This window comes from Microchirus variegatus (assembly GCF_963457635.1).
Source record: "Microchirus variegatus genome assembly, chromosome: 2".
In the NCBI taxonomy this organism is placed as follows: Eukaryota; Metazoa; Chordata; class Actinopteri; order Pleuronectiformes; family Soleidae; genus Microchirus; species Microchirus variegatus.
Genome location: NC_139803.1, coordinates 25,304,514 through 25,316,941, shown reverse-complemented (window position 1 = coordinate 25,316,941; position 12,428 = coordinate 25,304,514). Strand labels below are relative to the sequence as shown.

The following is a 12,428-nucleotide window of genomic DNA, read 5'->3' as shown; positions in this document are numbered from 1 at the left end:
GCGGTGATCAATACCCATCACTGCTACCGTGCGCCTCGTCCAAACAGACTCTCCTCGTCCTGACAGCATGAAAGCACCTTCCAAATGTTTTTGCCGTGCTCGCTGTCAGCCATCAAAATTTGATGAATGTGTTTTGCAACACATGCAGCAGCAATGTTAAAGGAACTCGAGTGACAGTGCCGGAGACCACAGGTGGGGAGACGGCTATTGACACCTCATCAATCATAAATTCATGCAAGAATAAAAAATAAAAAATAAAAACGACGCATGAACGATCCAAGAATTGGCTCTGCATGTGCCCTGAGGGTTGCATTATGAAGTGTTAGACCTAAAGAACTGTTAAATATGTATGTGTGTGTGTTGATTTCTTTGTTCGAGCAAGAAAAAATGTTCATAACAAACAGGTAAAAGGTTTGAAATTAAATCTAGGTGTGTGGGTGTGAGGGAGAGGGATGGAGAGGGAGAAAGAATAAAAGTTGGCGGAAACTGAGAGTGAGTCGTTTATCGTTTATTTATAATGGTGCCTTCTCTGTCATGTTTTGCCCCACCCACTCCAACTCCACCCAAATGCTACATACGGGCGCCGCGGGCTGGTTCTGGGTGAACCTGCACATCTTCAACATGTGTTTTGCACATAGTGGTGGTGCAGAAATGACATATACTGTATTTATCAAATGCATCTCCAAATGAATGCTATTAATTCCTCAGTTGATAACTGGTTTTGGCTCCTCAATCCTTCAGGTTCCTCCGGTCTCTGGCACGCTCCCTCCCCTTATACATGACGTTAGCTTGGATCTACTCAGTGGCCATGATCGTAAAGAGCATTGTTGCAGAGAAAGAGGCGAGGCTGAAGGAGACCGTGAGGATCATGGGCCTGAAAAGTGCCATCTATTGGTTGAGCTGGGCAGTGTCCAGTGTGGTTCCACTTGCTTTAAGTGCTGTCTTCCTTACCCTCCTACTAAAGGTGATTTTTGAATGATTGAACCGTCATTGAAGGAGAACCTGACACTTCTTTTGGAGAGTTCTGACCACCAAACTGTCGGTGCAGTTTCCAATAGGGCCTTCTGTTCAAAACAATGAAGTAGTTCATTTGGCCTGTGTACATTTAGGAGAATTTCTATGAGAAACATTCATACATTATCGTGTAACAGTTCTTTGATCATAATAGCATCCACTTTAATAGCATCATTATCTAACAGTGAATTAAGCTGAGTGAAGACATCAGTGTCATGGTGAAATGTGGGTGAATGGATGCAGGAGTAGCTCTCTAAAATTAGAGTATGGTTCTCTTTCAAGCAGGCAGAATAAAAGAGTGACAATGACTTCAGATTATATATTTAAAAAAAAATTAGTCCATGTGAAAAATGTTTTTTGACCAGTTTCAAATACCTTTTACACTGCCTGTGTTGTCTTCCAACAAATCAATAATCAAATCTCAATGTTTCTGTTTGCTTGACTTTTCTAACAAACATATTTCTCTCCGTGTTTTGTGTGTGTATTATATGAAATATGTTTTACGTTTTAACGCATTTCATTTATTTCTTTTGACACAGTACGGGAAAGTGCTGCAGTACAGTGACCCCTCTGTAATCTTTGTCTTCCTGCTGGTGTTCTGTGTGGTCACCATCACTCAGTGCTTCTTCATTAGCGTCTTCTTCTCTAAGGCCAACTTAGCAGCGGCGTGTGGCGGCCTCATCTACTTTGTCCTCTATCTGCCGCACGTCCTCTGCTATGCCTGGAGGGACGTCATGGGTTTCCCGGCCAAGGTTGCTGTGGTAAGTCTGATGTTTTAATATCTTCTCCTGCTGTCATCATACATATGGCCTGGCTCAGCTTTCAGCTTTATTCCCAGGTTAGGTTTGTTGCCACTATAATCACAGTAAGCCACTCGTAGTCACTTGTTCCAAGTGACGTACATTCACTTGGCGCCATTAATATCTGTCATAGATTTATTGTTATCATCTACACAAGGCTGTGCCTTTTAAGATGAACTGACGGTTCAATGAAATTCAAATTTGCTACAGAAACACATGTAAGAATGATTTTAAATATTAATGCCGTCTCTTGTTCTGACATACTGTGGTGCAAACCTGAAGACTTTTGTTAAACAAACGAAAGAAATATGAAACATTTGCATAAAAGAAGAGACGAGACGGAGACACTATGGAGGCGAGGGACTTTATGCTATCCTCGAAGGGATAAAGATAAATTGTTCACCATTGCTCAACTTTCAGTGTAGCCTTTCTCTGTGACCTTTACGGTTTTTGCCACTATCATTTGTCCACATGCCGTCTTTTTTTGCAGACAAAGACACAACATTTGAAACTTCACTGTTGTGCATGCAAGTGCATCATCCTAGAATTTAGATCAGGTCATGTTTTCTCTTTTGGTAAATAAACAATCTCTTGATTATAATTTTTGAAATATTTGCAGTCAGCAATAATATCATCCATTGGCACATGCTTTAATCTTATTGTTATCTTTTGTTAAACCACTTCTCTTTGAGTTCGTCCTTTGAAATGATGACGGTCCTTTTCTTTCGGAAAATGTAAAGCCCATTTCATTTTACAGAAAGCTTCCAGATTAGTGTGGAGCTTTACATATAAGGTCTTGCAAACCTTATTTAATCTCTAGATAAAGTGCCATTGCTAGGTTGTCCCTCGGCACTGGCATTTTTCTCCCCTGCTCCAACTCGATGGATAGCCCTCTAGCCCTCTAATTAGCATGAGCAATGTTCCTCTGACCAAACCACCATCCTGTTCATCCCCACACTTTATCAGAGAAGTGTATGTATGTGCAGAGGCACGCACACACTCTCTCTCTCTCTCTCCGTGTCTCCTCTAGCTTAGAAAGAGGAATACAAATGATTCCTCACGTCTCCCTCAATAATGAAGCATTTATTCAGAATTTTAAAAGATCACCTACATTTATAAGAACATGTTTTGACTGCAGCTCAGTGCCAAAGACGAACTTCAGGCAGTGTGTCAGTCACAGTCACAATCCAACTTCCTACCTACTGCTTCTTTGACGGTTTTCTTCCTCTGTCAGTTTCAATTTTTAATAAGGGTTGAAACAAGAAAGAGTTCTTTTATATCTAGGAAAAGTCAAAAAGTGTGAGGTCTTCAAAGTAATTTTAAAACTTTGCTAGTTTTACTTCAGAAAATTGTTAATTAAAGCATTTGCAACATCTGGCATCTAATTAACACATGGATTTGTCTGGACTTTATTTGTGGTAACGTGGCTCTCACTGTGATTTAAATGTAGAACTTTTGTATTCATTAGTTAAAGTATAAAAGTAAACAGGGGAGAAAGTACACTCAGCAGAGGTAGGGATGTTGCTGTCATGTATTATTTAATCCTTCAGGTGTCACAGTTCCCTCCACGATTATTATATTTATACACTGGACTAATTTCTTAACAGACTGATTATTGCAGCCTCTTTTTCACTTTTGTAATTTATTTCTCAAATTGACATTTCACATGTCTTATGTCAGACGATAACAGTTTATTTGAGCAAACTTGTACATACAGACTAATTTGTGTCAATTATAATCTCCGTCTGTCATTTCTTCTTAAAAACAAAAACGTACAGGGACAGAGCGTGAACCCTGGTTACGCCATCTTGTCTCCAGTCAACTGAATGGTCGTTATGTCTGCAGTGTTGACATGTGTTCAATGGTGGGGGCTTGTCTTCCTCCCAACTCATGCCCTTTTCTCTAAAGCCAAAGAAGTGTGGCACCCGTTCTTGTCAGCCATTCAATGAAGAGGTCAAGGATGTGTGTCCACTAGCCCTGCTGTCACCTCTCATCTGCTGACTGACTGTTGATTGCTTGGCAGTGGATGGACAGTGGGAAGACGAGCCAGGAAGATGCCAGCAAGTTTTTGGTAGCAAGGCTCGAGGTTTTTGGTGTCACCGCAGAGCTTTTCTGATTCTGCCCCGTGGTAATGCAGCAGTGTGTTGACAGTATCCATGATCATTCGTCTCTGAAACTTCAGCGACGGCTTCTGTCGCAGTGAAAATGCTGCGAGCAAATGAGGCATGATAAAACAGCTGGCACGCAACATGGCAATGCAGAGTGATAGGCCATGGCAGATGATGTCTCATAGGCATCGCATCATTTGCAATTTCCTTCTGTATAAAAGAGCCGACAAATCTCAGTTTGCAGCACGTACATTTTAGTTTCTGTCTTGTTTTTGTTTGGTTTAAAAGTCCTTGGAGATGTTAAGAGGCAACGCAGCTGGAAAACCAGCTGACATCCTACTAGATACTGCGTTTAACTGTTTTTTTGTCTTGTTTACATCAGGAACCATTTGTTATTTCCTAAGAAATTGATGGAAGTGTTTTGATTCCCCTCTTTGATGTGATCCACATCAAAGTCTAACTGACCCCTGCTTCATCCCTTATTTTTCAAGGAAATTTATTTCAATAATGTTTGTGACTGCACATTTTTCTATGAACCGATCATACTCTGTGTAAAAGTGGACATAATACTGCACAAATAAGCTACCTGATGTACATAATTATTTGTTCAGTCCTCCCTCAATTAGTATTTATTTTAGGCCACACTTGGTTAAGTTTGTATATTTCTTTCTATTTGAATGGATGGAGGTTGCAAAGTAAGAATTTCATTGCTCAGTGTACTGTGCATATGACAAATACATATCTTGAATGTTGGATAGTCCAGTTGCAATGATCTCGTGATCTGTGTGCTATAAAATTGAATATCACAGACGGATGACACCAGCTGTCAGTCACGCTGGTGTCCACCGACTATGTCGATTATTACACACAATCTATGCAACTGATAAGACATTTGATATGGGTTTATTATGCCTGTAAGCAACCAATACTCATACCCATTTTGCTTAGCATAAAGCATAGAGAGGAACAGTGAAAGGGAGCATGGTTATGAAAATGAAACAAAGAAACATTAACGTTCAGATGAACATGTAGCGTAGAGTAATTAAAAATATAAACGGTATAAATAGTCCTTTAACTTTCAGCACTAAACTTGCCTATTTCATAAAATATCAAACTACTCACTCATTTAACTATTAATGTCTTTTCTTTTGTCACGTGTCTCTTTCAGAGTTTATTGTCATGCGTGGCCTTTGGCTACGGCTGTGAGAACTTTTCCAAGTACGAGGAGCAAGGCATCGGTATTCAGTGGTACAACATTAACAAGAGTCCTGAAGACGGGGAGCGCTACACCTTCTTGCTATCCATCATCATGATGCTTTTTGATGCTGCCTTATACTGGACACTCACCTGGTACATTGAGAATGTCTTTCCAGGTAATAATTATAGTTCCCAACTTAATCCATCTCCTCTGAAAAGAGAACAGTCAGTGCCCTATTTGACAATACTTTTTTTCCCATGAGATTCACCCGCTGAAATCAGTATCTAAATGCTTCTGCTGTCCTAACAAGCCCTCACGCTTTTCTCACTGACTCTAATTAAAAGAAAGCATGAATTCAAGGCTGTCATGGGGGAAACCGACACAGTGATATACCACATTCCCTCAAGCCAAGCCATTATTCAGATGTTAATAATATTCTCCACACTCAATTCCAGGACAATATGGAATCCCTAAGCCATGGTACTTCCCCTTCACTGCATCTTATTGGTGTGGCAAAGCCTCAGCAACCAGTGTTGACCCCAGTTTTCCAAAGGACTTCACTGAACATAACGGTAAACAGTCCTAACATTTTTGTTTCTCACCTATTGTCATCGTGTAACCCACTCAGTCATGAAGGATTTGCCACATTCTCATCAGCTCACCCACACACTAAAAGGGAATGCACAGTTGAGTGTGTGTGTGCTCGTATTGTTTTGTCACACAAGGTGATAAAAGCACACTGAATTTAAAAAAAAGGGATGTTTCAAGTTGAAATATGCTGAAAAAACTTTTTTTTCCCAATCAGCAGATAAAAATAGTAGGTAACTGTGGAGCAGCAATTAAAAAAAAGTATGATTTTATTTTTCATTTGTCCTCGTTTCTGAGGGCTGCCACCCTGTTGTTTAATTTTGTTCTTTGTAAGATATCTAGGTCACACCCTCACGTAGACAATGATTGATATTCATAACTTGCCTATAAAAATACACTTTTTTTATGCTGGTTTCTTTGTTTGTATGAATGTGTTTCCAAAGAATATCTGGAGAAACCTCCACCCAATATGAAGGCAGGGGTTTCCATCCGCAATCTTGTCAAGATCTACAAGACTGGGAAGAAGCTTGCTGTTGATGGACTAACTGTGGACTTCTATGAGAATCAGATCACATCTTTTCTTGGCCACAATGGAGCTGGAAAAACGACCACAATGTGAGCTGTTTTATCTATATCGCCCATGCTCTGCCACACTGGGTTCAGTGTTTGTGTAATTTCACTGGGTGCAACTAATCTAACTTGTTCACAATGCCGAGCACACTGTAGCTACAATAATTCAGTGGTCAGTGCTTTCAAGCATTGACATCTTCTCAGAGGGCATTTATCACACAGAGTCAGCTGTTGTGTTGATAGAGGGAGTCATCTAATTGCTATTTAAAAAATGTGGAAAGGTTGGAAGGGGTTTAGGATGACAGCAAATAAATGAAACCCAGTGGCCCAGAAAGAATGAGTGAGAGAAAGAGGGGGGAAGAGTGAGCAAGTGATGCAAGACTAAAGGCTGAGGGAAGAAATCCGCTCTGAGCCACTGTAACGAAACATAACAGTGCACAATAACTCAAAGGACAGAGGAAGGACTGTGGCACACTGAAGCTCTGTTTCATTGCATTCCCTGCAAGTTGGCAGATATCTATCCATCTGTGAGATTCAGTGATACTACTGAATTTGTGCTGCTTTATGGTGGCGCAAAAATGAATCTAATCTAGTGTGTTTGTTTATCGTGCTGTTGTTTTTTTCTTTGGTGTACTTGTAATTAAAATATTAATGACCTGAGACTGAATAGAAGTTAATGGGGATGATATAGACAGTCAGAGCTATCTCGATGGTTCCATTTTTCAGTACTTGTGACAGAAAAATCATTTCCCCCTACTTTATGAAAATTTAATTAGAATGCAGTATGTTGGTAAAAAGAGACAAGACGTCAATTGACTGGTATATTTAAATAGAGCTGTAAACAAATATTGCTCAGCCTTGTTTGACACCAACTGCTTCTAAGTTGTAAAAACTCTCCCCCTTTATGACTTTTAAAATAATAAAAGTTAAAACTAACTTCTAAGCTGAATCGGTATGTGATCAGGATATTTGCATTCTCTTTTCTAGGTCGATTCTGACAGGACTATTCCCGCCCACATCAGGCACAGCCCTCATCAATGGATACGACATCCTCACTAACATGGACAGCATCCGGAAATATTTGGGAATGTGCCCACAGCACAATGTCTTATTCAATGAGTGAGCATCACGCAGATAGCCATCCATCCATGTTCTCAACTGGTCATTAGTATAATTATGTTTTGCCTCTGCAGTATTAAAAAAAAGAAGAAGGGGAAGAAATCATCACAGAGCAATTTAATCGTGTGCCTAATGAGCTCTCAGTCTCAGTTTATTTTTCACATCGACACATCAGTATTTCTTTTACCTTTAATGCTAAAAATTAAATGTACTTCAATCCAGCCACCAAACTTCTCCTCATATCGTCATTCCCTGCCATTATGCAGTTTTTTTTTTCACCTCAAGAGTCCCCTCTATAAAGTGACTACTGCAAGTCGACCCGAGTCCTACATCATAATTATAGCTTAGCACCTACAAATTACTTTCATTAATATTAATACAAGGCAGTCAAAGCATCTTTATTAAATGGAGTTAAAATATTCATGCAAACATTGAGCTGGAAATTACATCATATTAGTTTAGTTCACTTCAGAGTAGTGGATCATCTTCCAAAATGCTTTAATGTGACGTTTTTGGCACAGGATGGCCCTCTTTGGTGGTTTGTGACACCCCATGTGTCTGTCAAGCACGTGTTTTTAAATTATTTTCACGACCCCAGGCTGACAGTGGAAGAACACATCTACTTCTATGCTCGACTGAAGGGACGCAGCCGTGATGAGGTGAAAATTGAGATGGACCAGATGATTAAGGATGTTGGTTTACCACACAAGCGGAAGGATCTTGCTAAGAACCTGTCAGGTCTGTTGACGTCTTTAGCATCTGTGTTTCCTTGAAGGTAAAGATGAAATTATGCAGAGATGTAAATTATATTTTTCATGTGTGCATCATTGTGTATATGGTGCATTTATTTCTAGGAAGATATGTCATCTGGATGATCCTTTCTACTCAGGATAAAGCTGTTTAGTTATGCCATTCCTCTGATAGCACATGAACAAGCCTCAAGCTCAACATACACATACACAGTACCTGCATGTCACAGGTTATAATTCATTGTCTGGGGGCAGGAGCGAGTCCTGTTTGATAAATTGTCCCCAGTCATGGATTGCTTGTGAGCAAAATATGACTTTCAAGGTTGATGCATGTTGACATTTCCACTACATTAACACTACATTGGATGCATTTGAACAGCTCTCTATAAGCGGTGGCTGTTGTAATCTTAGTGAGGTATTATCTTCTTCCCAGCCTTCAAAAACATTGATACGTACATCTCAACGTTGCTACTCCATAACCAGTCCCCAGCATTGTCGCTATATTGACTTTATTTCAATACTATTTACTGATTACAAGCAAATATAATTGTCAATTTTGCATCAGCTGCAGTTTTTTGTCATAAAACAGATATTCAGATCATAACATAAAGGGTTGTTTTGTCTTCTAGGTGGCATGCAGAGGAAGCTGTCTGTGGCTATAGCATTTGTTGGAGGCTCAAAAATTGTCATCTTAGATGAACCCACAGCAGGAGTCGACCCCTACGCCCGCAGGGGGATCTGGGAACTGTTGTTAAAGTACAAACAAGGTATGAGATCAGCGGGAAGAACCAAGGCTCCACTCTAGGCTTTGAAGTCTCATGTGAAGGATCCAGTGGAATGCACTGAGTGCATGTTTGATTTGTGTCAAAACCTAGAAAGTTTTCAAAATTGAGCTGGAGGTTAACTTTGAACGAATAAAACTTAAAGTATCGCGTATATAAGAGCTGTTAAGGTAATGAACCATTTAGAGCAGCCCGCTGAAATTTTCCTTTTGCCTTTCTACTCTGTGACACTCAATTGGTTGGAGTGGAGAAATTGTAATTTGTACTGGAACAGATTGAAATGCAAGTGAAGACAAGTGAATCCGAGAAGCTTTAATTGACATCCCTATTTAACACAGTCCCTAATTGTCTGCCATATCAGTCAGCATGTCGCTCCCCTGGCCTTATATACTTTGTGGTTGCTGTTGGCGAAAGCAGGACATGAACATTATAGTAGCACATTCTCTTAGCAGATGTCTAAATGTTTAATGTGCATTGAGTGACATTCCACTCTCAACGTGTCATTAGCTTCTCTCTCTCTAATCAGGTCCTTTCACTCCAGTGCAGAGCCGGAGATAACTCTGTTATAATGAGAACATCCACATTCTGGCTGGTTCAATGAGTCATGTTTTTGCCTCCCCAGTCCTATTTTGCACCACAGTGTTATGAAGCTTTTTCATCAAGCATAAAGGGCTACAGGCAGTGCATTTGTATGGAAAAAGCGAATGGCTTTTTGACTTAATGTTGTAGTTCTTTATAGATAATTAGGAGTTTGACCAGATTGTTATTGTTTTTATTAATTTTAGTTGAAGATTATTTGGTCAATGATGGTTGAAATGGCATCTTAAAAAAAGTATAGGAATAAAGGAACATGGACCTCTGAACTAATTTTTTAAACCCGTAGTGTTCGTTCAAGATGAATATGCTTGATTTACTGTAAGTAGGTGTCCATCCAAATTATATCACTGTGTCATGTAACGATTTAATTTAGCAATGTTTTGATTATTATTCATGACTGAATAATTGAATGACTGAAAATTGCCTCTTCTATTGTGTCAGAACGCCATGCATACAAAGTATACATTCAGCCTCATCCTTCCACAGGCCAGTGTTTTTTGTGGATAGGACACTCGCGCTCCAATGTGTTTCAGATTGCACAGCTAATGAAAGTTGTTATTTCAAGGGATTTCTCCCACTGACTCACCAACTTTCCCATTTGAACAGCTTGTATAGCAGCCATGTAAGCACTGAGAGTGAAAACATTAACATCTCTCAAGTTGCTTATAAGGATTTAATCAGTTGTTATGCAGTTAAATTACATAAAGTCTCTCCTCTAAACGTGCAATAAAATGCATTATAGCCGTCTACTATGGCACTGAGAATTTTGATCCCCGCCATGGAAACTGCCATAATGAGTGCTGCTTTTAGGCTACAATAAAGTTTGTCACTTGTAATGGTCTGAGATACAGGCGATATCCTGTATCCTGAACATGAATTGTATTTTGTATTATGTTTCTTTTATCAAAACAGTTTTAATCTGGGCGATAAGTTACTTCAATCAATTTTAAAATGTATTGTTCTCAGTTGAATGCCACAGCCATCATTTGTTACAGATGTGTTCCGTAATTTGTCTTCCTCCCAATGCATGCACATAATATCTGTGTGGTGTTATTTAACTACTGTGAAATCAATTTATATCAGTTTGATATAGAGGGGAAGAGGCAAAATAACAGACACCAGATTTCCACCCTCACTTTTCCTTTACGTTTTGCGAGTGCTACCAATTTACCTGAACACGCACAACTGCTTTTGATATATCACTTTGTGCAATAATGCGCCTCAACACGCTATAAATCAGAATACCTTTGTGGACCATCTGTAGTCCAAACACATTAGTTTTGCTCCCAGCTCACCGATGATGCAGTGTGTTTTGATTATAATTTTTTTATTCCCATTTTCCTTGTAAGCCACAACAAAAATCCCCACAAAAATCGTCTGTGAGGTATAGGAAACCCATACAAAATGAGCTGCTTCAGTCAAACTAAAGCTCGAGCAATCTCCTCTACCCACCCCCATGCATAAGCATAGCCTTTTCCTCCATATGCTAAATTGACTGGGCTGTGGCATTCATTCAACTTGGGCATTTTGTTGAGTTTGAATATATGTAGATCCAGACTTGTTTGGCATAGCATAAGGCGGCAATACTTAACAGTGAAGAAACGGATTAAGCAGCTCAGCTGGTGGCAGAGCAAAACAAGAGACAGGGATGGGAGGGTAAGAGGAGTGTGGGAGAGAGAGAGCTGAAATAGTTGGCCAAGCAAAATGGCTGCAGTTAATGACCTCCGAGTATGTCATTGTCCCCTGGATAATACGACCTGCAAAGATACAAATTTATCCAGCTCAGTGCATTTAAAGAAAAAAAAAAAAAAAAAAAAGCTGCCATTCTCAGCACAGTTCTGCACTAAACCCTCGCTTATCCAGGGAAGAATGACTGAAAACTCCTCCCAGTCACTTTATTACTGAGAATGTATCTACTTATCATGTTTTCAGATTAATATGCATGATATAGCCAACCTGTCATCTCTGTTGGGAGAAGCTTTGATCTGGTACTCACTGTGAAAACGCTGAGTATACAGTGTGCTACTGAATTTACTCACAAGTATAGACTTTTCCTGGTGGTGTTACTAAAAGAAGATTTCAACTGTCAACAAAGTTCATCCTGAGGGAATCATGAATGTCATTAGTTGTGGTAAACTTCATAGCAAGCCATTAAACGGATGATAAAAGTGTGCAAAGTGGTGCACTATCAGAGCAGAGCAACCATCTGTGGAGCTTCCAGCAGAGCCTCTGGCATGGCTACAATGTTTAATTTATTCTATAAATGTTTTTATACATCTTCAAATAATGCAGTCTTTTCAAAGTCACTAACATTTAAGAGATTTCTTTGTCGATGAACAAAAATGTACTGTAGTCGATAAAATAATCTCTGTTAAACAAAACATTATTGGATGAGAAGTACTCTGTGATACTGCTTTCAAGTCAGCTTTATGGAGATGTGACCATGCTGTGTCTTCTCTCCAGATCCAGTCCTATTTTGATTTCAGGGCTATGTGATAATTAATATGTGTTATCTGATGCAGCTTGATAGAAAGGGATTAGAACACCTGTGAATAACCTTGCAATGCATATTGAAGTTGTCACTGCAATTGTGCTCAGCTTGATGCATCTCAAATCCGAGGAACCGCAGCACTGAAAATGGGGCCACAGAAATAATGTGTGATCACACAGAAATGCTGGCAAGTAGGTTTAGGGTGGCCTTTGTCATGATTTTTAATTTTGTCTCGGGAATCACACCCACACTGTCTTGTGGAGTTTGCTTTGTTGCCGTGTGATAGTAGAGTGAAAAGTGAGTACTGAGGCGGATACTAGAGAATGAAACTGGTTTGATTACATGAGTTTTTTTAATATGTGGCATTTTTCTCATGTCAAGCTTTGACAGTTGTCAACTCAAACAAGGACGA

The 12,428-nt window shown here is 39.6% G+C and overlaps 1 protein-coding gene across 1 annotated transcript in view; it reads left to right on the top strand.

Annotated features, from left to right (window-relative positions):
* Nucleotides 1-12,428, top strand: part of LOC310940873 (phospholipid-transporting ATPase ABCA1) — a gene marked incomplete at both ends in the record, with an annotated part of 116,674 nt that overhangs the window by 31,502 nt on the left and 72,744 nt on the right. Inside the window, 7 exons of the mRNA XM_083905909.1 lie at nt 1,554-1,775; nt 5,091-5,295; nt 5,576-5,692; nt 6,152-6,323; nt 7,266-7,397; nt 7,996-8,135; nt 8,776-8,913. Coding sequence (XP_083762035.1) covers nt 1,554-1,775; nt 5,091-5,295; nt 5,576-5,692; nt 6,152-6,323; nt 7,266-7,397; nt 7,996-8,135; nt 8,776-8,913 — 1,126 coding nt within the window. The remainder of the gene's footprint in view (nt 1-1,553; nt 1,776-5,090; nt 5,296-5,575; nt 5,693-6,151; nt 6,324-7,265; nt 7,398-7,995; nt 8,136-8,775; nt 8,914-12,428) is intronic.